The following is a 25,936-nucleotide window of genomic DNA, read 5'->3' as shown; positions in this document are numbered from 1 at the left end:
CCCTCCTCCCACCGCCCGCCCAGGTCATGTGGTCTTGTGACTCCAACGGTTTCTATTTTTCAAGCCGGCTTCTGCTGGTGGAGCCTCGTCTCCACCGCGGTAGAAGTACCGGGCCTCTTCTGAGTACTACTGCTACGACCACTTGTACTTCCACTACACTATCTGTGCTATCTGGTACATCCAGAAGTGGTATGTCCCATCAGCCTCTCACCGAGGACATGTACACCTCCTTTCCTTCCTTCAACATCCCCGGAAGACCAATAAAGACATCTTGAAGCATCTTGACTGATGAAAGAAGTAGTTGTGGTTCCATCTCTGACGTTCTGCGTAGAGACAAGATGTTGTTTGTTCATTGTGGCTCTTTTGGGGGTGGAGATACAAGTCTGGAGGAGTCAGGAGTCTTCTAAGAGAAGAAGGGTGCTGGTTCTAATCCACCAGTGGACTGTACTTTATCTGTGCATCTCCATGTTCTCCTGCAAGGGTTCCATCCATGTTCTGGTCTTGGTTCTCTCCAGGCTCTGGAGACAACTGTGACGATGGCGTTGGTATCTGCTTAGCTCCTTCTGTTAGCACGCTAAGAACAACAAGCTGTTCGTGCGATGCCCTCACAGGGGAAGCCGCACATGCTCCGCCCCCACAGGCTCCGCCCCTCCGGACACCTGGAGTTGTTGGAATCATCTGCCGGCCAATCAGAAAAGGGGGCAACCCAAGACTCCGCCTTTGACGCCTGATTGGCCGGCGGCAAGGACCGTCCCCGCGAAGGGGTTGAGGGCGCCTTCTTGGCGGGCTCTCAAGAGCGTTTCCTGTTTGGCCGGTCGCTGATAGCAGGGTTCAGGGTTCCGCGCCGCCGCCGGCGGTTTATGATTAACTCTGGTAATCTGCCGCCGCCGGGATTTGATAACGGAGCGGTCACATGACCTGCGGCGGAAGGGAAAACCCGCCTCCAAATAAGGTGGTGCTGAGCGAGATGTTTGTGTCGCCCTGCTGGGAGACCGGCGAACGCCTGGCGTTTCCATGGCGGCGCTTCTGCACGCGCTCAGTTCGGGCCTTCGCTTCGGGGAGGGGAAGCTCCCGATTGGTCGGTTCCAAAAACACCCGAGTGTCCGGGCGGAGAAGGTTCGCTTCCACGGAGATCTTAGAACCCGAGCACATCCCGAGCTCATCTGTGATAGATTATTAGCAATCTGATAGATTACTATTGATCAGTGCTGGTTTGCTGGTAGATTATCAATACCGTAGATTATTATTCATCTGTGTTAGACTATTACTAATCTCTGGTTGATTATTATTAATCTGTTGGATTGTGTTATTAATCTGTGTTAGATTATTATTGATTTGTGCTATATCATTATGAATAGGTGTTAGATTATTAATCTGCGGTAGATTATTATTGATCTGGTAGATTATTCTAAATCTGTGGTAGATTTTCAGTCATCTTTGGTAGATTATCATTAATCTGGTTTATAGTTAGTAATCTGTGATGGATTATTATTGGTCCATGCTGATGAGTGATCTGTGGGAGATTATTCTGAACGGTGTTGGATTATCAATTTGCTGTGGATTATTATTAATGCTTGAGCAGATTAGTCTAGTCCCAAAGGTCTGGTTCCCCTGGGTCCAGACCCTGGAGGTCCAGTCCTTGGAGGTCTGGTTCCTGGAGGTCTGGTTCCCATGGGTCCAGACCCTGGAGGTCTGGTTCTTGGAGGTCTGGTTCCCATGGGTCCAGTCCCTGGAGGTCTGGTTCTTGGAGGTCTGGTTCCCATGGGTCCAGTCCCTGGAGGTCTGGTTCCTGTCAGAACTGGTTCCAGCACCTCTGAATGAGATACTGGATTTGAGTTTGAAAGTGTGTGTGCAGGATGTTGAAGCTCGCTCTTCACTTGGAGCTCCTGACAGGAGAAGGAGGAGGAGGAGATGTTCTCTCCTGGATCTTAGTCCCTGGACACACCGGGTCAGAAGGTGGTTAGTCTACCCACCTCAGCTCACGAAGGCTCACCTGGCACTTCCTGTTTCCTGTCCGCCGGCTCAGCTAACAAACGTCCGAATCAACCATCCTGTCTCGGATGGGGGTCGGACTGGTGCTGAACCTCAGGTGGACCTCAGGTGGACATGTGGTGGTCCATCTTCATCCCTGGAGGGGCTGGAGGTGGAGCTGGGGGGCCAAATAGTTTAGCAAGTGTGTCAGAGTGAATTCCTTGCTAGTTCAACAAACCGGCAGTTCCACTGATAACCGTGTAGCCTGACACACACACACACACACACACACACACACACACACACACACACACACACACACACACACACCCAGAGGAAGCCCGTTAATGCTGAACCTTGTCCGATTGATGCTATTTTGCCGAGGGTCGGCTCCAGGCCTCTCACTTACGGCGCCTCCTGTCGACTCTCCTCCAGATCGTGTCCAACATCATGATCTTCTCCTGCACCAACATCGTGGGCGTCTGCACCCACTACCCGGTGGAGGGCGCCCAGCGCCAGGCCTTCCAGGAGACCAGGCAGTGCATCCAGGCCCGCCTCCACTCCCAGAGGGAGAACCAGCAGCAGGTGAGTCTAGATGTTGGTGGACCCACGAGGTTCTCCTTCGCTTCTTCACGCCTGAGCTTCTCTTCTCCTCCCCGGCAGGAACGCCTCTTGCTCTCTGTGCTTCCCCGGCACGTCGCCATGGAGATGAAAGCCGACATCAACGCCAAGCAGGAGGACATGATGTTTCACAAGATTTACATCCAGAAGCACGACAATGTCAGGTAGCGCCAGGGCGAAGGTCCCGACCTGCGACCCAGATCTCCACCGTCCCTCCTCTGTCCATGTCCCAACCATCTCAGTGTGCCGTCCCTCTGATGGACTCCTTCCCTGATCCTCTCCGTCCTCCTCACTCCCAAAGAGGAACCTCCAACATCATCTCCGCAGCCTCCGGCTCGGCCTCCTCGGTGTCTCCAAGCCAGAACCCGTGGCTGACCCTTTCTTCCACCCGTTCCGACCTGCCCGCACAACTTCCTTCACCTCTTCTCCACCCTCTCCGTGGCTCTGGTCTGTCGACCTTCTGTGCTTAAACTCCTCCACCTTCTCCATCTGTAGCCTCACCCTTCCACTGGAGTGGCCATGCTGTTCCAGCTAACCTCCATCCCTCTCCTCTCCAGGAGCATACCTCCACCCCTCTAGATCACCCTCCCCCTGCTCCCTGCTTGCACTGCAGATCACTGTGTCATCTGCAAACACCTCCATGATCCTGGCAGTTTTCTGTGGTCTTTGCTGATTGGTTCTTGCTCCTCAGGGTTCTTGGCGTACTGACGCCGAGCCCTGATGAGGAGGTCGGTGCTGGATATCCTCCAACCCTTGGGTGGAGGATGTATGTCTTAGGCATACAAGTCCTCAGGGGGGAACCTTTGCCCTGGTGCCTTGAAATTTCTACTTCCTACTTCCGCTGCGCCGCCATGTTGGGTCCCAAACACTTTCAGAAGCTGCGCTGATGAGCTTCTGGACAAAGGAGCAGATGGCAAGCAGCCACGGAACAGTCATGATGTAAACAGCTGCAAGCCCATGCAGAATCGCAAGCTTCTGATGGCCACACTCGGACCTCCCTTGAAAGCTTGTAAGCAAGGTTTTGGATCCAAACCCTTCAAGTCATGGAGATCCAGAGTCACCTCGGCCTTTCAGGAGGCCGTCTTGGACGTCTGCTTGGAGACACTTTTCTCCTCTTTCACATAAACTCAAGTGAGTGGTGCAACAACTGAGCAGTTACAGCACACGTCCAGAAATCTCAGTCCAGAGCAGATGTTCCAAGCTGCATCTTCTTCATGATGACCTTCTCACAGTTCCAACGGGTTCAAGTGTCCTTCCAAACCTCTGCTGCTCTTCGTCTTTATCGCAACGGTGATCCAAGAAACGTCTCCCCGAGGGGAACGTTTCTGATGGACCTCGCTCCGAGCTCCAGAGTCCCCAGAAGGTTCCAGCAGTCACGGTTGAGGAGCCCAGGCTCGGCTCCCCATTGGTCCTCTGGTCTTGATGGCCGCGGGTAGAAGCTGGCGACGTCTGTTGCGGTTCTCTAGATACGTTCTGGTGGTGCGAGATGTTTGGAGATGTTTAGAGGTGTAAGAACACACAGTCAGTCGGTGTGTGTGTGTGTGTGTGTGTGTGTGTGTGTGTGTGTGTGTGTGTGTGTGTCGGGGCTTTGTCGGTCAGGTGGGAGCTGAAATCTGCGCACACAATGGCGGCCATTGATGGGTCCCTTTGAAGTGGCGTTTGAAGGCCCAGAGGACGGAGCAGGTTCCAGACCAGGAGCTCTTTGGCATCTTTCATCCGCCTCCAACCGACGGGCGATCAGATACCGACCATGTGACGGGGTTAGCCGAGCACATGAGCCCAGAAGAAGGAACCGCGAGTGTCTGGGACAAACCTGACAAACACACAACGCCGGGTTTTGTTCCCAGAAGCTGAAGAGCAGAAGATCAGATCATGTGAACCCTCGGCGGGGGGTTGGGCGCTCCTGCTGGAAGCTAGCAGGTTAGCAGGAGCGCTAATTAGTTAGCTACGCTTCTCCATGGGGGGGCGGCTGGAAGCACAGCTGTCGAATGGGAGTGAGGGACCACGGAAAGCACCTTCAGCACCTTCAGCACCTTCAGCACCACACTTGAAAACCAACCACTGAAGAAGAGGAGGAAGGACACATGGACAACATGGGAGTTTTTGCAGTTGCTAGAACCTTCTCAGGAACTTGGTGCATCAGGACAGCAGAGGAACCAGGGACCATGGATCTCAGCTCCTAGAACCAAGAACCTGGAAGGAACCTTGAACCTTGACCTTCTTGTGGAGCACCACTTTCTAGATGGTGGTCACTGCTGAGAAAATGGACAGAAGCAGCAAAGTCCAAGAGCTCCAAGCTCTTCTGGCCCACTACGCCTCAGAGGCGTTTCCAGGACTTGCAGGAGAACATCTACATTTGGGTGTTAGCTAACAGCTAACGGGGTTCTTCGCACGGTGAAGCAATGCAGGGAGAAGATACAAACACTTCAACCATCTGATGGTCCATGAACTCTGTGGAAGCTTCCACCTCCGTGGTGTTCGTGCCATCTTCCTCTTCTACTTCTTCAGTGGCTTGTTTTGGAGTGTGGAGCTGAAGGTCCACGTCGCACCAGGACCCTACCGTGGTCCCTCTGCCTGTGGGAATGCAGGGACAGAAGCTTCCCCTGGAGGAGGCTACTTCCTGCAACCAGACCTGAGCTGGAAACATCTTAGAACTTTACGATTTGACCAGTGACTCCCCTCCGTCACCAGCAGCCAATCAGAGTGAGACACTCCAGATGGAAACTCTGGTATTTTAGCGTTAATTGATTTGTCAGTCAGAGCTTTTTAGAACCTTGAGGAACCAGGAACCCCCTTTTGTTCCTGCTAATGTCCTCTGAGGCGGCTTTTTTTGGAATTACAGAAGAGGTCAGTAACCAGGAAGGGACAGGAGGAAGGAGGCGACCAAAGTGGGGAGGGACTCGAGGCGTTGTTAGCTCACCTGGTTAGCACTGAAACTTAAAGCTAACTCTTGGTTGTTCTCGCCACGCTCTTCTTCCAGGGTTCTCTTCAGGTTCCTTGAAGGCTCCAAATAGTCTATAGGGGTGAATGGTTGGACCCTCCGCTGCGATCTGCTGCAGCCCACCAAGCTGTCGTGACAAGATGTTCTCTGGTGAAGACAAACACTTCAGTGGCCAGTATTGTAAGGATAGGAGCAGCTGGTAGTTCTGAACCTCCTGGTTCCTTATTAAGGTCCACCTTTAACCATGAGTCCTGAGACCATGCGGGGTTCTTCTGCTGTTGAACCCTCCACTCCCAAAACCCCCATGAGGTCCAGGACCGCCTTCAACCTGGAGGTGTCAATGACTCCCTCCCTGATGGCTGAGCAGGTCCATCTTAAGGAGGGGTCGGGAACCTTTTTCACCGGGAGATCCGTAAAAGCCACAGCGCAGATCCAAATCCCAAGTCCTCTGTCCACGCAGCGCAGCGCCTTCTTTTCTTTTTGCCATCTTTTCCGTCATGAGGCTTGACGGGGATAAACTAGTTGGGTATCTGGTAGCCGTACGCCTTGTAAGGGTTGACAAGGAGGGGGTTCAAAACCGGGACCAAGAGGAGGCTCCAGTCCATCTCTCCAACGGCTTCCATCTTCACCTCGGCTGAACCTCCCGTCTAGACCCCAAAGGTCTACTTGCAACAGCATTGGGTGGAGTCAGAAGGAAGGGAGGAGCAGATGAAAGAACAATGAGCCTCTTTTACTTCCTTCATCACGATTCAAACAATTGCTACGCTAATTACCACGTTTCAAGGAGGTCACGTGACGGGGCGACATTCATACTGGCAAAAAAAGATCAAGTTCAACGTGACATGGAGATGTTCTGCAAGGAGGTGCCTCCTGGTAACATCGACATGCCTCGATTGGGCGGAGAAAAGGCAGTTTGAGAGCTTTTACTGGGTTCCTTTTGAAGTGAAGCCCATGTGATCATCTGGTCCACGGACCGCAGAACGTAGGGAGCGAGGATCTGGCTTGTTGAGAAATGGAGTCGTCAGGCGGTTCGTCCATCCGACTCTCAGCTGCTAGCTTAGCATCATCGATGTCGCTAGCTGTTCGGGGAACTGTAGGACGCACTAGAGTAGAAGACAAGTAGTGCCAGACAAGTAGTTAGCACTTGGATTTTGTGATAACTGAAACTACACTTCCTGTCTGACCGCCATCTTTGTTGTGGTCCACCAAGCCAACCCCGGTGTCCACATCTCCATGGAGATGGAAATGTTCTCAGATCTTTCAACTCCAGAGTACGTTTCCGTAACCCTATTTTCAGGCACAGCAAACGCTGTTCTCAAGTAGCTGGACAGCAACTGGAGTTTGGCGTTTCCATCCCGAAACGACGTCTCCATGACACCCAACTTCCTCCTGACAGCGCACTTGCTGGTGATCATTAGCCGTCCAAGCTAACTACTTCCAGTAGTTAGCAACAGAGCTGTTCTAGGAAAGCCAGTGTTTCATTCCTTTGGTATCAGAGTTTTTGGACCTGCAGCGTCTGAAGCCCCCTGACGGTTGCCTGTGGACCTGCAACGGGTACTTTGTGCCATCACCTCCGTCGCAGAGGGACCAAGCTCACCTTTGGTCCTTCTGTGGGGAAGATCTGGGTAACAGCTGGAGCACTGTGCAAACTCCGAACAGCCTGAGGACCCATTCCTGATCCTGAAGTCATGGTCCGGAGGGTCAAGCTTCTGGCCGTTTCACTTCTGGTGTCACCTGTTCCGAACAGTCTGCTGCAAACAATCAGCATCTCCCAGACATATCGGGACTCCTAATCCGTCCTGGATGAAGAGGAGGGCGTTCCCCTGAAAGCAGGGAATGAAGGGTTAACCCTAGGATGTCCAACGGCACCTTGTCGCCGGGGCGTCCGACTCGCTCGCCCGCCTGCAGAAACAGGCCACGGCTCTCGGCGGCGCTGCCGGCCTCCCACCCTGTGAGCTCCATGTGATGGGAGTGAGCTTCATGTGATTCCAGCGAACTCGTTTGGTCTGAGATCTTTGTTTATTTATAGCCCTCCTTCCTGGGGGGTCCGAAGCACAAAGCAGCTTCTAAACAGACCCGAGTGTCGCAATCTGGCGGCACAAAGTCCAACAGTGGCGACCCTGTTTGGCTCTGTATGCTCGCAGAGGGGAGGAACAAACCCCCTCACTCCTGGATCCCCTCCTTCTCGTGCTCTTTTGAAGGACCACCCTGGGCTTCTCTTGTTCACCCCTCTGCTTTATTGACGTACCGGACAACGGGATCGATCCGGGAGTGACTGATTGACGAGCCGTTGCTTTACAAGGTGTTTTGGTTTCTTTCAGCGGATTGTCTCAGATGTTTGCCGAAGTCTCACACGGTGAGCTCGCAGGTCGACACGACCTTCAACTCACAGTTGGACCTCCTTGTATCTCCGCTGTGTGACGGGGGGGTTCATGCTACTCACGCCCTGAAGAGATACCTTCCACTTGTTGGTGGGGAAGCGTTGGCCACTCGGGCCACTGGTGCGGGCGAAGCATCAGAATGCAAGACTTGGGATCTCCTGGTCTCGGTCCAGGGCCTCCTCAGATGGAGGAGGAGTCAGTAAAGCATACCGAATGAGGTCCGACACAAAGTAGAGCTGCTTCCGCCAGCACCGTCGGGCAGGTGGCTTGAAGGCACCGTCCCTTTATTTCCTCCGGAAAGGAACCAGTGACCAGGAAGTTACCGGTATCTTGTTGAGGGAAGAAGGGGATAGGACTCGTTCTGAAGGAGCCCAATCCCGTCTCCACCTGCTCCAGGAAAGACTCTGACCGACCTCCTCCTTCGGAGCAGAAGAAAAGATCAAGACATGTTGAACTGTCCTCCTGTTTCTGCAGCATCTTGTTTGCCGACATCGAGGGCTTCACCATGCTGGCCTCGCAGTGCACCGCCCACGAGCTGGTGATGACACTCAACGAGCTCTTCGCTCGCTTCGACAAGCTAGCGGCGGTAAGGCTCTGCACACACACACACACACACACACACACCTCCTCTCCAGTTATAGGTTCATTCATTGACCAGAGGAGGTCCATCTGAGCTGATTTTCCAAGTGTACGTCAAGGTTTCTGAGCTCCTTAAAGTCCAGGTTCAGTCGGAGCAGTGAATGAGAGGAGGCTTTTCAAAACGGCATCTCCTCCTGAGGTAGGAGGTGTGGAGGACAACCAGGGGTCACCTGGAGGAGACCATGCTGTTGTGAAGCTCCTCAGAGCAGATGATTGAGCCAGCGCTCGCAGAAGTACTACCGGTGTCGCAACCGAAGCCTCGAGGTGCAGCATCGGCGTGAAGTACTTGTCGGGATCGGTTTGCAGAGGCGTCGGGAAGGAGACGAGATGCTCCTGTTGTTGACGAGGGTAAACAACAGGAAGTGAAGCTAACCGGGGACCTTCCAGACCTCCAGGTGGTGGTTCCACCCACCAAGAGCCCTAGAAACCCAGTCCCTCCGAACGTTCTCAGAACAAGCGGGTCACATCAAGAGTTGAAACCGGGTCAATCCCCAGGCCTTGCCACGGACGCCATACTTGTAGTCCTCAACCATCAGGAACATTTGCGATCCTCTTGCTAACGTCCCGGTGGCTCTCGCTCTCCACGTCCAGTCTGATGAAGAAACAGCAGGAAACCCTGTTACCCAGACGACACGTAGCTTTCAAAATATCACAAAATACTTCTTAAAGTCTCTCCAGACACCTTTATTTCTGCACTTTTTCCCCAAAATACAACTTCCTGTATCTTCAACCTCCTGCAGCCACGTTTATACATTCATGATTGTAGATGTTTTCCTTCCTCCTATCTGGACGCTGCAGGTTCTGCTGTGTGTGTGTGTGTGTGTGTGTGTGTGCGCGCGCATGTGAGTGTGTGTCATTTGTTTATGAAAGCTGAAACCAGGAGCCAATTAATATTTATGAGCTTAACGAGCACAATGGCACAAGAGAAAAAACAAAAGCGCTGACACTTTATGTCAACACCAGATGCACTTTGTGTGTGTGTGTGAGAGTGTGTGAGTGTGTGTGTGTGTGTGTGTGTGTAAACATGCGCATGTGCTCATTAAACACACACACACACACACTCGCAGTGTTTGTGCTCTTCAACACAGTGGCTCTTTTTGTATTTTGCCACAGCCATGTGCTGGAGAGACACTCAGGTGGCTATCATGGGACACGGCGTTCTGCCGGGCCTCCTGCAATCACACACACACACACACACTCACACACACACACACACACACACACACACACACACACACACACACACACACACACACACACACACACACTGAATCACGGCCTGAATCGCGGCTGCCGTAAAACCTTGATTTCCTCGGAGTCAGAAGCTGCACATCTCCAGTTCACGAGATGTTTGCTAGCGGTTAGCTCCGCCCCCTCGCAGCAAGGAGGTCCCTGGTTGGATTCCCCGGTCGTGGCCTTTCCTTGTGGAGTCTCTATGTTCTACCCGGGTCTGGCTGGGGTTCCTCAGGGTTCCAAACACCTGGAGGTGGTTTATTGGAGAGCCTGAATTGCCCAGAGGTGTGAATGAGAGGGCAGGAGTTGTATGTCTCTGTATGAGGGCCTCTGATTGGTCCAGGCTGAACTCCTGCTCTCACTCACATGGAGACGTACAACTGTTCTTCACATGTCCGGACAACTTAAAGTCTCCAATGAACCTCCTTCCTGTTTTCGGACACGCTCCTCTCAAACCAGGGTGTTTCCGCAGCTTCTCCTCAGAATGAGTCTCGTTGATGCCACTTATGCAGATCCACAGTTTGACCACTCGGAGAATGTCCGTCACCACTCTTCGCCTCCCGCTCGGAGGTCTATCGTAACTTCCTGTTTGTTTACGTCCTGACAGAATCTCTTTTTTTGGGGCTTCATTGAGTGGCCTTTCACCTCCTCGCTGGACGACCTCTCCTTCGCCTTGTTCCTGGAGTTGACGGTTCACTGACCTCTGGTTGTTTCTCGCCCGCAGGAGAACCATTGCCTGCGGATCAAGATCCTTGGCGACTGCTACTACTGTGTGTCGGGGCTGCCGGAGGCCCGGGCGGACCACGCCCACTGCTGCGTGGAGATGGGGTTGGACATGATAGAGGCCATCTCGTAAGACCCACCCACTTCCTCTCATTCCGTGTCTGTGTTTGTATAACCTTTAAAAAAACGCTCTCCTGAGGCCTCTATCGCCACAGTAACTGACAACGCATGTAGTTTATGGCTTCACCTGGTTCTCAGGTGAGCATACAACTCTGTGTCCCTTCAGAAGGTCAGACATGTCTTTATGGGGTGTCAGAACGTGGCATCAGCAGCATCCCTTCTCTTCATTGTTCATCCATCGTTCCTGTGAGGAGTACAAGGGGGTAGCGAGGGGTAGCGAGGGGTAGCGAGGGGTAGCAAGGGGTAGCCTGTATCCAAGGGTGCAAGGGCTTCTGGTCAGATGACTCTTGCGTATACGCCCGATGGTCAAACTTTCAAGGTTTCAGTTTTGTGCACTTGCGACCTTCGGTTGTGCGGCGGAAATCGTCCATCAAGCTAAATCACGTTAGCATCGAGGTCACAGAGGCCTCTGGTTGACCTTCTGATCAGGATGCTGCACCAGAGCTTCTTCAACCTCTTCAGGTCACAAGACTCTGAAAAAGGATTATTCTTGCAGGTTCTTCTCGACTTGAACACAATGGGGTCAGATCAGGGTCGTCCCAGTGGACTTCTGCAGAAGTTGTAGTCCTACACCGCCACCACCAGGGACAACCGAAGCTCCTTTATCTGTGTTTATTAACGCACTTCCTGCTCCCCCTGCAGGTTGGTCCGGGAGGTGACGGGCGTGAACGTCAACATGCGCGTTGGCATCCACAGCGGACGCGTGCACTGCGGGGTGCTTGGACTCAGGAAGTGGCAGTTTGACGTCTGGTCGAACGACGTCACGCTGGCCAATCAGATGGAGGCCGGCGGCAAAGCTGGGTTCGTCGCCGTAGCAACGATGGCGCCTGAGCTGTTCCCGTTCCCCGAGTTGCTCTTCCGGCTTTGTAACGTTCCCGTTTCCCTCGGCAGGCGTATCCATATCACCAAGCAGACCCTGAACTACCTGAATGGGGACTATGACGTGGAAGTGGGCGCAGGAGGGGAACGGAACCCCTACCTGAAGAAGAACAACATCGACACCTACCTCATTGTGGGCTGCAGTCAGAAAAGGGTAAAACAACTACTAAAGATACTTCTCAGAAGAACATCTGAGGCTCTGTCATCTCTTGAACGATGCAACTCGAAAAGTTCAGCTGTCAGATGATGCTTGAACGATTCTAGGTGCATTCGCAGGACAGTCTGAAGATGTTCCTTCAAGTTTCAGCAGTGGCCTGCAGGAAGCGATGACACTGCTCGTACCAGGATCGAGACGGCAGCTTCATATAGTTCAGGTTTTCTTGAGACGTTCCAGCAGAATTTGATCCACTCTTTATTTCAAAGTGTGTCCTCAAGTTCCAGCCATGACCTTTTCTCTGGTTGATGGACAGAACACTGATGGTACAAGTGAAGGTTCTTCAGACATCAGATACCTTCCAACAAATGGTCCTGGAGCAGGTGTGCACTTCAAATCTCAGATCTGTGTACGATGAAGTCGATGGAGTTTGGACCTAGAAAAATGTAGACTGGTCCACCTTCTGGTCACCACATCTGACGTTCCTTGACTCACACCGTCTCCGGTTGAGCAACAAGAACCAGAGAAGGTACATCTTGGGGCTCCAGGTCCAGCGAAACGTCCTGACACCGTCTCGGGAGTTCAGCAGGATCACAACCAAGACTCCAAGTGGGTTCTGCTCCTTCAGGTCCAGGTGATAACATCTGTGTTTCCATGGAGGACCTCTGGAGGGACGTGCAGGAGCACCGTCCTCCTGAAGGTGCTGCTTTCAAACACCACTCTTCATCATTGGCCCTCCGCTCCTCTGGACTTGTTCGCAAAAGTAGCTTTGATTTTCAAGGAAGTTGAAGAATTCGGGATTCGCCTGCCGAAGCTTCTCCCGGGTTCGGAGGAGCTCCAACATCGCAGATGTTCTTTCTTGATTTTAAAAGCTCAAGCGAAGGACTTTCTCCTGCTTTCATGGAACGTCCAGTTGACCTTCTGGACAAAACCTGGGTGGCTCCAGGGAACCAGAGGGAAGACTGGACCAGAGCTTTGGTCTGAGATCTTTGGTCTGCTCCTCTACTTCCAGATCAGATGGACCCGATGAGGTGTAGAACTAGCCCTGGGGTTCCAAATCACAACCCGGTGGTCTGATGACCCTCTAGAGCAGGCCTGGACCATACTCTTTAAGATGATCTACAGAAACCCAATGTTCTCCCCAGGAGCCAAGAAACTACCGCCTTTCCTGGTGCAGGAAGCTCAGGCAGATCTCAGCTCAATGATGTCGGCCTTCTGCCTCGAGTGTGATGGAGACAGAAGGAACGAGGACCGGGAGGGGGAAATGGTTTCCCATTGCTAATACCTGTAGCGCTAATGGCTACATGCTAACAGCTAAAATGATACAATAGACGTCGTGGTGGATCTGAAGCCGCTCCACATAAAAGGAGGGAACCGGAGGAACTGAACGCTGCAGCTCCTGCTCTGCTCTTGAAGATTTAAGGGGTCGGAGTTCCATGAGGTCACTCGGACACGATGGGATTCTAAGAGTACTTTTAGATATGATGCAATTCGCAGAGTTCCTGATGTGATGGCACCTGGGTGACGAGGTTCTAAGAGTTCTGGGCCATTTAGGACTTCATAAGCAAGGAGAACTTCTACACTGATTTGTACCGGGAGCCCATTCTGGAGAAAGTACCGAAAAACTAGAAGCAAGTCCTCATGCTGTCAAACGGGTACTTGTCTCATGAGTAGCATTGTACCTTTGAAGAAGCAGCTCGTGGCATCAGGACCCGACACCTTCATGTGCTCCACTCTTCTGTTGTCACCAGGGGGCGCTACAGCTGCCCAGGCTGAAGGACAAGGAGGTACAGTCAGGGAACAGTACAAGATAAAAGCTCTAAAAGGTTCTCTCTGCCCTCCCCACAGAAAGAAGAGAAGGCCATGATCGCCAAGATGACCCGGGGGAGGACCAACTCTGTCACCCACAACATCTACAACCAGATGGGCAACCAGATTTCCAAAGAGATGAAGAGGATGGTGAGGAAGAGGGTTTCTACCCAAGGCCATGTCCTTCTGTATTCAGGGTCTGGTTGGTACTCAGACCTCCAACCCCTGAGGAGCAGGAAGGTCCAAGCAGGACATGGCACCTACCACACTTTTAGTCCATAACCGATGTAGCTTGCATGCAAGTGCAGGGTCTGCTCACTTCTGGTTTCCCGAAGTCTCGTGGAAACACTTGAATTAATCCTCAAGGCTAAGCTAACCCTCCTAGCATGCGTTAGCATCCGTTAGCCACAAACTGGGCCTTGTGTTTGCAAACTTTGGGGTTCAACCTTCCCTTCTTTCTGTCTCACAGGGCTTTGAAGACCCAAAGGACAAGTGAGAACTTCTTTTGTCTCCTGCTCTTCCTCACCACCATCAAGGCTGGAAGCACCATGCATTTGTTTATACACACATACACACACACACACACACACACACACACACACACATACGTGTATATACTTATGTATATACACATACATATATATATATATATATACACACAATTTATACATACATATTTACATATATATATATACACACATACATATATAAATATATATATACATACATTTACATACATATATTTTTTTTCTAGATACACACATACATACATACTGTATATATGTGTATATGTATTTTTATATATATATACATATATATGCATTTACACAATATACATTTGTGTGTGTGTGTGTATATATATATACATATATATGTATATATACACATATACATACGTGTGTATGTATATAAACATACAGACACATGTGTGTATATACAATATACGTGTGTGTATATGTTTATACAAAAATACATAAATATCCATACACATATACTTATATATATATATACACACACATCAAAGTATAGGTACATATAGATATTAAAGTATATCTACATATAATTAAAGCATTAAAAAATCACCAATTTAATATTTTGCATTAAAAACGAATTAAAGTAAAAAAAAGGCCAAATAGATCAAAATTAAAAAAAAAAGAAGATACAATTCAAAAGTGTTGAAATGTTAATTATATATTTGATGGACAAACTGAGTTGCATTTCCGCCAAACGACCACTAGAGGGCGCCAGTGAGCACCTCTGTTTACCTTTTATAGACGCTGCAACGTCTTGGAGGATCCATGAACATCTCTGACCGTGTTCTCCATGTTCTCCGTGTTCTCCATGTTCTCCGTGTTCTCCGTGTTCTCCTCAGGCATTTCAACTTCAGGAACACGCAGGAGAACATGAACCCCGAGGACGAGGTGGACGAGTTCCTGGGTCGCGCCATCGACGCTCGCAGCATCGACCGCCTGAGATCTGAGCACGTCAGGAGGTTCCTGCTCACCTTCAGGGAGCCAGACCTGGAGAAGAAGGTCAGCACACACACACACACACACACACACACACACACACACACACCACACACACGGTGTTGTGGTTCTCCAGTACTCCAAGCAGGTGGATTCCAGGTTCGGGGCGTCGGTGGCCTGCGCCTTCGTGGTCTTCATCTTCATCTGCATCATCCAGAGCCTCGTCGTACCGCCGTGAGTCACACACACACACACACACACACACACACACACACACACACACACACACACACACACACACACATACACACCTTTTTACTTCCATCAACTTTAGATGAGGTTGCGGATCTGGATCTGGATGTGAAATTTGGTCCCAGATCAGAATGAGGTTCAGGATCCGGTTCTGGTCCTCATACTGGTTCATGATGTGGTTCTGGTTCTGCTTCTGGTTCCTCGGACGTGACGCCTTCTCCCGTCTGCAGCTCCGGCCTGATGATCGGGTTCTTCGTCACCTGCCTCCTCATCCTCTCCACCATCATGTTCATCTCCAGCGTCTCCTGCTGCTTCGGGGTGAGAACGTCTCCCAGGTCCTCCTAGGCGGGACCTTCTGAGGGTGGAGGTGGCGGTCGTGCCGAAGCCTCCGTTGACGCGACCTCCTCCATCTCCTCCTCCTCCTCCCTCAGCTCTTCCCGGTGCCCTTGCAGACCATCTCCAGGAGCGTCGTCCGGTCCAGGTTGAACAGCACGCTGGTCGGCGTCTTCACCCTCCTCCTCGTCTCCCTGTCCGCCTTCGTCAACATCGTGAGTCCGCGTCTCCGAGGCGACCGCCCCCCCGACCCTCCCGACCCCTGACCTTTGACCTCCCGCCCCCCAGTTCACCTGCAGCGGCCACGACCTGCAGAGCTGCATGTGGGCGGAGCTGAACTTGACGGCGGACGCCTTCAACGCCTGCCAGGCCAACGTGCTCAACTACAGCATGGACGCCTTTGACGCCTCCTGCGGGGACGGAGCTCCCGTCTGCAGCTTCCCGGAGGTGAGGCCACAGGACCTCCTCCTACAGGGACCACGGGATCTACTAGGCTACTAGACCACTAGGTCTACAGGATCTACGGGGACCACATGGTCTTAAGGAACCATGGGGTCTACAGAGACCCTGGGGTCTACAGGTTACCATGGGGTCTACAGGCACCATGGGGTCTACGAGATCTATGGGGTCCACAGGGTCTATGGGGACCACTAGGTCTACAAATCTACGGGGACCATGAGGTCAACAGGCACCATGGGGTCTACAGGGTCTACAGAATCTATGGGGACCACAGGCTCTTAAGGCACCTCGGGGTCTATGGGGACCAGGGGGTCTACAGAGTCTACAGAATCTAGGGGACACATGGTCTTAAGGCACCATGGGGTGTACGAGATCTACGGGGTCCACGGGTCTACAAGGACCTCTAGGTCTACGGGATCTACGGGAACGACAGGGTCTACATGGACCCTGGGGTCTACAGGCACCATGGGGTCTACAGGGTCTACAGAATCTACGGGGACCATGGGGTCAACAGGCACCATGGGGTCTACGAGATCTATGGGGTCCACAGGGTCTATAGGGACCACTAGGTCTACCGAGTCTACGGGGACCATGGGGTCCACAGGCACCATGGGGTCTACAGGGTCTATAGAATCTATGGGGACCACAGGCTCTTAAGGCACCTCGGGGTCTATGGGGACCAGGGGGTCTACGGAGTCTACAGGGACCCTGGGGTCTACAGGCACCATGGGGTCTACGGGATATACAGAGTCTACAGAATCTACGGGGACCACATGGTCTTAAGGCACCATGGGGTCAACGAGATCTACGGGGACAACAGGGTCTACAGAATCTATGGGGACAATGGGGTCCACAGGGACCACAGGATCTACAGGGACCACGGGATCTACCAGATCTACCAGGACTACAGGATCTACGGGCTCTGCGGGGTTTCTGTACCGTATTCTGATAAGACTTCTATTCAGGGTGACGGGTGGTAAAGGGACTTGAGGTTACTTCCATCCAAACCATGGATCAGATTGGGATTCCGGATCTGGATCTGGACCTTGTTTGGGATCTGGATTTGCAATCTGGTCCTGGGTCAGGATGTAGTTCTTGACCTTGCTCAGGATCTGGATGTAGTCCTGGGTGAGGTTGTGGTTCTGGACCTGGACTTGGTTCTGCATCTGGATCTTTAACCTGGTCCAGAGTCAGGTTATGCGTCTGGATCTGGTTCTTGACCTTGTTTGGGCTCTGGATCTGGATCTAGGGCTGGCTCTGAGTCTGGACATGGTTCTGGTTCAGGTTCTGGATCTGTCACGAGTTTGGGATCTGGCTCTTGATCATTTTCCGTCCCTGGTTCCAGTTCTAGCAATGGTTTCAGTTTGAGTTCTGGTTCTAGTTGTGGAACTTGTTCTGGATCTGGGACTGATTCTCAATCTGGTCCTGGTTCTGGGTCAAGTTGTGAATTAGGACCTGGGGCTGGTTCTGGGACTGGTTGGAGATCTGCTTCAGGATCTGGATCTGGTCAAACTGTGGCTCCAATGGTTCCCAAAGCCCCGATTAGTCTACACCTCGGAACCGCGTTGGAACCCCAGGTTCACCAGATCCGGCCTGCACCCTCCTCCAGGTGTCCTCCATTGAACGTTCTCCGTTCTCCGTCCTCAGTACTTCTCGTCCTGCGTCCTGCTGAGCCTGCTGGCCTGCTCCGTCTTCCTGCAAGTCAGCAGTCTGGGCAAACTGTTCCTCATGCTCTTCATCGAGCTGCTCTACGTGCTCATCGCCGAGGTGCCCAAGGTCAACCTGCTGGACAACCATGACCTGCTGGTTGTGGTCAACGCCATCACCCACGTGTGAGTGACGGCCGGGTTGCCCAGCAACCGCCCGTGCGGGTTCTCGGTGATGTTCTCTAATGGCTGTTCTATGTTCTCCCCCTCACAGAGAGACTCTGAACGGAACCAGGTGAGAACGTCCGTCCCAACATGTGGACAACAGAAGCTACGACCCGTCGCCTGTGTGTTCACCTGTGTGTGTGTGTGTGTGTGTGTGTGTGTGTGTGTGTGTGTGACCTCCAGCTGCGTGATGGACACCAAGGTTCCTCTGAAGATCATGACACCGGTGGTCATCACCATCTTCGTTTTTGTCCTCTACCTTCATGCCCAGCAAGTGGAGTCCACCGCCCGGCTGGACTTCCTGTGGAAGCTGCAGGTCGGTCCGCGCATTCATGTGTTCATCTGCACTCCATCTGGCGCCGGAGCAAGACTTGTATGTCTCTATGACATGAATGCGAGGGTGAATGGTTGTATGTCTCTATGTGGCCCCACGATTGGTCCAGGATGAGCCCTTCGTCCAGTCACAGCAGGGAAAGGCACCGGTGTAGATAATGAACGAGTGAATGAATGTTTCCCTGGACATCTGACTTCATTTTGTTGCTCCCCTCATGCGTTACATCCTCTGTGGCGGTTAATGAGCTCCTCTCAGAAGAAGTTATGGCATGACCTCCACCAGGTTCCGCAGACCTTGTATGCTCGGGGTCACCAGTAGATCCTGTGCATCGCTGGAAAGGTCCGTCTTCATCTCACCGGATCCAGAAACCCCTGAGGCTCATCTCTGGACTTGTTAGCACATACTAGTTCATCTTGTTCTTCTTGCAAACGAGTGGCTTGCATCTTCTGGTGGCGCCTCTGTACTTCAGCCTTCTGCCACCAGTAGATTAGGACACCTTCTCTCTCTCCCGACATCAATGTTTCTGCAGGTAGCTGCTGATGTTCTCCTCGGTCTACCTGCTCCCTGTCACTTGGCACACTGGTGGTTTCTTTCTTCTCCAGGACTTTCCAAATGGTTGTACCAGTGATGGCAACCTGCTCTGACTGGCTGATCTTCCTCTCCCAGCTTGTCTCTGGTCATCATGTTGGTTCCACCTCCATCTGTGAATGCAATCTGAAAGGCATTCATTTGTCCATTGAGCCGGAACGTTGCTCTTCCGTCTGGGATGACGATGCCACAGGTGGAGACTCTGCTACTCCAAGTTTCACATGACCTGGTGTCTTATTGTTCTTCCCTCCATTGGCCTTCTTCTCCGCTCCCGCCCGTGGTCGAGCTCTTGCTCAGGAGTTGCAATGTAGTTCCAGAGTAGCCACAGCATGTAGTTCCAGAGTAGCGTTCCTTGCGAACAACCTGTGGAACCCCAAGTGTGCCGTCTGTCCTTGGGCCCGTAGACTCACATCGGGATAGAACTGGTTTTCCATAGTCCTGACTTGTTTCGTGTTATTAGATTGAGAACATTTAGAACGTCTAGAAGGGACAAGGCATGAAAGGGATGTCAGAAGAGGTCCTCGGGTTCTTGTTCTGTGGAACCACAACCCGAAGCTCCAAACCCTATCCTATCATTTGTTCAGAGACAAAGAGCCCCGAGTTGCCGTCGCTGAGGGTTTAGCATCTGTTCTCTGGTGTGAAGCGTTGTGGATGTTGCGTCCCAGGCCACCGAGGAGAAGGAGGAGATGGAGGAGCTGCAGGCCTACAACCGCCGGCTGCTGAACAACATCCTGCCCATCGACGTGGCCTCCCACTTCCTGCAGCGCGAGCGCCGCAACGACGAGCTCTACTGGCAGTCCTGCGAGTGCGTGGCCGTCATGTTCGCCTCCATCAGCAACTTCTCCGAGTTCTACGTGGAGCTGGAGGCCAACAGCGAGGGCGTGGAGTGTCTGCGGCTGCTCAACGAGATGATCGCGGACTTCGACGAGGTGAGCGGCGGCGCTAGCTCCGGCGTCCGTCCACTTCATATTCCCGTATAGCCGAGAGGAAGCGGAGGCCAGGGTAGAAGCCCCTGCATTCAAGCCGCCCTGCCCCCCTCAGATCATCAGCGAGGACCAGTTCCGTCAGCTGGAGAAGATCAAAACCATCGGCTCCACCTACATGGCGGCGTCCGGCCTCAACGACTCCACCTACGACAAGACGGGACACTCGCACATCCGCGCCATGGCGGACTACGCCATGAGGATGATGGACCAGATGAAGTACATCAACGAGCACTCCTTCAACCACTTCAAGATGAAAATAGGTGACGTCCCGTTCCCGGTTAGCCCCGACCGGGCGTTCCGGATCCTTCTTTCTGACTCCGCCCGACTTCCCGTCCAGGTCTGAACATCGGGCCGGTGGTGGCCGGGGTGATCGGCGCCAAGAAGCCTCAGTACGACATCTGGGGAAACACGGTCAACGTGGCGAGTCGCATGGACAGCACCGGCGTCCCCGAGAGGATCCAGGTGAGATCTTTGGTTCTTGTTTTCCTTCCTCGTTCGGGGGTCGGGATCCGAGGTGAGGTCACTTCCTGTCCGTCGGCAGGTGACGTCGGACCTGCAGCAGGTTCTGAGCTCCTACCACTACACGCTGGAATACAGAGGCGTCGTCACCGTCAAGGGCAAAGGAGAGATGATGACCTACTTCCTCACCAAGGGGCCCCCCAGCAGTTAACCCCCGCAACCACACACACACACACACACACACACACACACACACACACACACACACACGCACACACACACACACACACCAATGCGAGCGGGGGCCAATGCCCGACGGTGGAGCAGCGCCAAGTGAAAGACTGGACCGCCGCTCAGAAGCCTTCAGGAACTCCAGAGGAGCCAGAAGCTACCAGAAGCTACCAGAAGCTACCAAAGATCCACCAATCAGAGCGCAGAGACGCTTCGCCGCCAGACGGTCCGATAACGGACGGATCTTATCGGTACTTCAACTTTTGGATAAAGTCACCTTCGACAGCCGCCCCTCTGCCTTTTCTCCAGCTGATAAATATACGTATATATACTTTATGTGTATATATATCTATATCTACATACATGTGCATGTAAACACACACTTTTACATGCACATGTATGATTGGATGTGACATTTCTATCCGTCCTTCTTTCAATACCCAGTCAATAATCAATAGACTGACTGGATTTTTCTGCAGTATGTGAGGCAAAGGACCCCCCCCACCCTGACACACACACACACACACACACACACACACACACACTTCAAATTCAAATGTGTTCCTGCTAAAATACACCAGAGTATCATCAGCATATAGAATCACCAAGAAGATGTCAAACAGCTTTTTCTAAACTTTGACATTTTTTTTTTTTTTTTTTTGTATTTTGACTTCAGAAACCAGAAAAAATACCCATCAGATATTTTAAGATTCTATATTTTCTACGTGAATATATGAGATATTTACCGAGGCGTATTTCGGGGAGCCGGAGGTCACACGGCTTCGCTCGGCTTAGCAATTGTCGCTAATTGACCGTTTAGCTTCAGCAGATCGACACCCCCTTGAGTGCCCTACACACACACACACACACACACACACACACAAACACACACACACACACACACACACACACACACACACACACACGAATGTCTCCGTTTGAAGGAACAAGTGGACTCTTGGAAGGAGCCACTGAACAGGAGGAACATTTTCAGAGTTCTAAAGCCATTTTGCACTCGGGTGCTTTTTAGCGACACCCCCCCCCCTCCACACACACACACACACACACACACACACACACACACACACACACACACACACACACACACACACACACTTGTCTTGCTTGCTTGCTCCATGAGATGGTACGACCCAATGAATGTCCAATGATCTCCGATGAGGCCTTTATAAACTCTGTAGCGCCGTTAGCGGCAGCGGCGCTCACGCTGTGGACAGGACCGACCCAAATGTCCCACACACACACACACACACACACACACACACACACACACACACAGCCGCATCTTCAAACCTGGATCTCGGGCGGGTTCTGCTGATGTTCTCTTGATGTCAACACCAAACACTACAGCTGGTTCTGTTTGTCTGGGCCGCGGCCCCGGAAGACCCGGTCTCAGGTTTTTAGAAGGTTCTCCTCCGTGGCTTGGATGGAGGTCGGCGGGGAACCTTGGAGGAGCTGCTGGATTTGTGTTTGGCGTAAGGAGAGGAAAATAATTCCAGTTATTTCAATCCAGAATTAAAACTCCAGACAAAAGTCAAACTGAAAATGATTTTCTCTTGCCGTTTGATGGAACCTGGGTTCTGACCCCAGTGGTTAGAACCTCCTCCTCCTCCTTCCTGTGTGGAGTCTCCATGTTCTCCTCTGGGTTCCTCCCGCCGTCCAAACACATGCAGGAGGTTCAGGAGACCCGACGTGCTCCAGACGTGTCTTCATGTAGAGGATCGTCTGACATTATTATTATTACTATTTACCGGTGACTGGTATCAGCTGAAACATCTCATATCTCAAGGTGGCACCTGGACGTTGGGATGTTCCTCTTCTTGTCCCAGAGGTTCTTTGGTTCCAACACACCTGAGGGTGACCTTTTAACCACAGATAACCTTTGACCTACATACCATATGACCTTCCAAAGACAGGTCAACACACAAACAAGAAGATCCATCTCCACCCTACAGCTCACGTGGTCCGCCAAAGAACGAAAGCCAGGGCCCGTTTTCTGGGTGACCTCCTCGCACACCAGACCACAAGAGGCACTGCAGTGCACACGCCCGGCCAGTAGATGGCGGCGTGAACACACATACACTCCCTGCCTGGGCGCCATGAAGAACGTGGGACCACAGCGAGCGTGAACATCAACGATGGCGAGCGGCGACGTGCTTGTAGGCCCTGGAGAGGAGGTGGAGTTACTGCTTGGAGACCCTGAGCTACAAGAAGGTCTAAAGCCAGGGGTCATAGCTTCCAAGTACTTTGGAGTACTCCAGGGGTGTTCCGAAGTACTTGGAGTACTCCGGAGTACTCCGGGAGCGCTCCAGAGTACTTGAAGTACTCCAAATACTCTGGAGTACTCCAGAAGCGCTCCAGAGTACTTGAAGTACTCCAAATACTCTGGAGTACTCCAGTAGTACTCAGGAGTCCATCGCTGTCGCTGTTGTCCACCCGCCAAGGCAAGGCGACCGCCTACGACCGGCATCGGCCCGTTAGAACCGAAGAACCTCCAGGAACGTCTCAGAGAAAAGTCCTGTCGCCATGGTAATGACAGACCAGGACCTGAACGGACCGAGAACCTTCGTGGAAGGGTCTGGCCCTTACCGAAGGTTCTCCCAGGGTTCCGCATGCTTCGGAAGCTGAAGGATGCCTCTGGAGGCGGCAGGACCTCCCAAGGGTTCCAAAGCGTTGGACCAGAGCGCAGTGACGGTTCCTTAGGTTCTTGCAGGGAGGCCTGCTTCTCCTGCATGGAGGCCCTGAAGGTCCAAACAGCACAAAGTTAGCAAGGAGTCCCGTCACACCCTGGATCTTTTCCTAGAACATGTAGATCGGGTTCCTCAGAGAACATCAGTGGACAGAAAGATGGAGAACCAACAGACGGAGAACATTTTTTTTTTTTTTTTTATTTAGAGCCTTTTTGTTTTTTCCTCTGGTGAGTTTCTGTTGAGGCTCTCAAAGGTCTGGTTGGAGTCTAGATGTTCTCCTCCCTGGGTTCTCCATCTTTGTCCCAAGGTTCAAAAGCGTCCGCGTGAATGGTCGGATGTCTGCGATTGACAGCTGACCCGTCCGGCATAAGCCCCGCCCCCTCGGGACGGCGGCCGTTGGCTCCGCCCCCTGGTGTTGGGTTCCTCCGGGTCGCAGCTCCACCTGATCTTCCCTTTAACCCACCAGGTCCTGTTGTTCTCCTCACCTTCTCTGCTAAAACTTATTTATTTCCGGACACTTGACCCGCCCCCCTTCCTCTGGGACGTACCATTGGACAACACGGGGGGTTGAGAGGAGGTCCGGGTCGAGGGGGCGGGGCCAAAGACCGCGTCCGGCCGCTCTCATTGGTTGGACCCGTTGTTCGGGTTTCGTTCGTTTTGTTTTTTACAATCCAATAAACTGCTGACGTTTCACCGCCCGACCCCTGCGGGTCAACGCTTCCCATTGGTTCCTTTGCAGAGGTGGGCGGAGCTACGAGAGGGAGAGGCAATACTTCACGAGGAGGAAAAGAAAATAAAGAGGAAAAGAAATTAGGGAAGAAAGAAAATAAAGAGTAAAAAATGGAAATAAATGTGCGAAGGAAGAAAATAGAGGAAAAATTGTTAGAAAATGAGGAAAGAAAGAAAATAAAGAATAGAAATAATTTCGGAAAGAGAAAACAAAGAAGAAAAGAGGACAGAAAGAAAATAAAGAGGAAAAGGAGGGAAATAATAAGGAAAGAAAGAAAATAAGAAAAAATAAAGGAAATAAATTACAGAAAGAAAATAATGAGGAATATATGGTAAATAACTGAAGAAACAAAGAAAATAAAAAAGAAGAGGGGAAATAATAAGGAAAGAAAGAAAATAAAGAGGAAAAGAAAAGAAATAAATGTGGAAAGAAAGAAAATGAAGAAGAAAAGAAGGGAAATAACTGAGGAAAGAAAGAAAATAAAGAATGGAAATAAACAAGGAAAGAGAGACAATAAAGAGGAAAAGGGGGGAAATAATAAGGAAAGAAAGAAAATAAGAAAAAAGAAGGGAAATAAATTAAAGAAAGAAAATAAAGAGGAAAATATGGTAAAAAAATGAGGGGAGAAAGAAAATAAAGAAGAAAAGAAGGGAAATAAATGTGTATAGAAAGAAAATAAAGAAGAGAAATAAATGAGAAAAAGAAACTGAAGGGTAAAAAATGAAAATAAATGTGTAAAGAAAGAAAATAAAGAGGAAAGATTGGAAAGAAATGAGGAAAGAAAGAAAATAAAGAGGGGTAATAATTGTGGAAAGAAAGAAAACAAAGAGGAAACGGGAAATAAATGAAAGAAAATAAATAATTGAGGAAAGAAAAAGTAGTAAATTGAAGACAGAAAATGTAGGAAAGGGGAAAAGAAAAAGAGGGAAAACGGAAACAAAAAGAAAAAAGAAAAGGAGCAAGAAATGTGAAAAGAATTAAAAAAATAAAAATCGGGAAGGCGACAAAAAGAGAGACAACAAAGAAAATGGAGAGAAAAAATGTATAAAAAAAAATGTGAAACGAATAAAAGGAAAAAGCGAAGATAAATAAGAGGCTGCAGTTCCAGTCCTCGCCAGCAGGGGGCAGCACCTGCACTGGATGCAGAAGAAGAAGCTCCTCCATTATTCAGTTTCTCCTCCAGAAGTTCACCTTCATCAGGAATAAACTATCAATATCAATATTTCATTAGCACTGGGTGAATATAAACATCGCTAGGTTTTGTAATTATTAATTCGAATGTGCCAATCAAAACTCAACTCATCAAGCTGATATTGATTATTGGAAAAGGGGTGATTAACCAAAAACGTATTTTAGATATAAAATATCTAACCAAGAATAATACTGACAATCATAATTATATTATAAGCTTAATAATAATAATACAAATATTTTAACGATGACTAAAAACAATACAAATATCAGTGATAATCATAAAATAGTTGGAACAATACAAGCAATAATAGTAATAATACTAAAACAACAATTCTACTTACATTAATAACCAAAAATAATTATGCTAAATACGTAGTACTTATAGATATGTATATATAAAATATACAACTAAAAATAATTATACTACATACATAGAGCATGTATATATATGATACAAAATATTTCACATAATTATACAAAATATATTTGTAATGACATGATACAAAAAGAATCATCTAATCAATAATAATAATAATAATGATGATCGGACTGACTCCACCGTCATTTCTGATGTTCCTGAACGTCCCGCTGGAGGTCCAAGAGCCGAGACGTCCTGCAGCCGATGGAGAAACATCTCACCTGGAGGTCCTGGACGTGGACCAGGAGGACCCGGGGAACCTGGAGCTGGGTTACTATGGCAACGCCATGCGTGAGGACACCGGCCTTCAACGCCTGAGGTCGTCCAGAGGTCACCGGGGGTCACGGATTATAAACTCATCACCACAAAGCTC

The 25,936-nt window shown here is 50.8% G+C and overlaps 1 protein-coding gene across 1 annotated transcript in view; it reads left to right on the top strand.

Moving 5' to 3' along the window:
- adcy5 (adenylate cyclase 5) overlaps positions 1–20,502 on the top strand; it is a 30,546-nt gene extending 10,044 nt beyond the window's left edge. The window contains exons 3-22 of the mRNA XM_086148059.1: positions 2,407–2,556; positions 2,635–2,756; positions 8,389–8,500; positions 10,511–10,638; positions 11,332–11,490; positions 11,581–11,722; positions 13,571–13,681; positions 14,001–14,023; positions 14,904–15,063; positions 15,137–15,234; positions 15,483–15,570; positions 15,684–15,800; positions 15,874–16,032; positions 17,692–17,876; positions 17,965–17,985; positions 18,099–18,231; positions 19,503–19,766; positions 19,879–20,083; positions 20,161–20,285; positions 20,365–20,502. Coding sequence (XP_086004185.1) covers positions 2,407–2,556; positions 2,635–2,756; positions 8,389–8,500; positions 10,511–10,638; positions 11,332–11,490; positions 11,581–11,722; positions 13,571–13,681; positions 14,001–14,023; positions 14,904–15,063; positions 15,137–15,234; positions 15,483–15,570; positions 15,684–15,800; positions 15,874–16,032; positions 17,692–17,876; positions 17,965–17,985; positions 18,099–18,231; positions 19,503–19,766; positions 19,879–20,083; positions 20,161–20,285; positions 20,365–20,493 — 2,631 coding nt within the window. The 3' untranslated portion in view covers positions 20,494–20,502. The remainder of the gene's footprint in view (positions 1–2,406; positions 2,557–2,634; positions 2,757–8,388; positions 8,501–10,510; positions 10,639–11,331; positions 11,491–11,580; positions 11,723–13,570; positions 13,682–14,000; positions 14,024–14,903; positions 15,064–15,136; positions 15,235–15,482; positions 15,571–15,683; positions 15,801–15,873; positions 16,033–17,691; positions 17,877–17,964; positions 17,986–18,098; positions 18,232–19,502; positions 19,767–19,878; positions 20,084–20,160; positions 20,286–20,364) is intronic.
- The last annotated feature ends 5,434 nt before the right edge of the window (positions 20,503–25,936 follow it).

The sequence above is a fragment of the Fistularia commersonii genome, chromosome 6 (assembly GCF_037954325.1).
Source record: "Fistularia commersonii isolate RoL2024-O1a breed Wild chromosome 6, RoL_Fcom_v1.0, whole genome shotgun sequence".
Lineage (NCBI taxonomy): Eukaryota > Metazoa > Chordata > Actinopteri > Syngnathiformes > Fistulariidae > Fistularia > Fistularia commersonii.
This window is presented reverse-complemented; position numbering and strand designations above follow the sequence as displayed.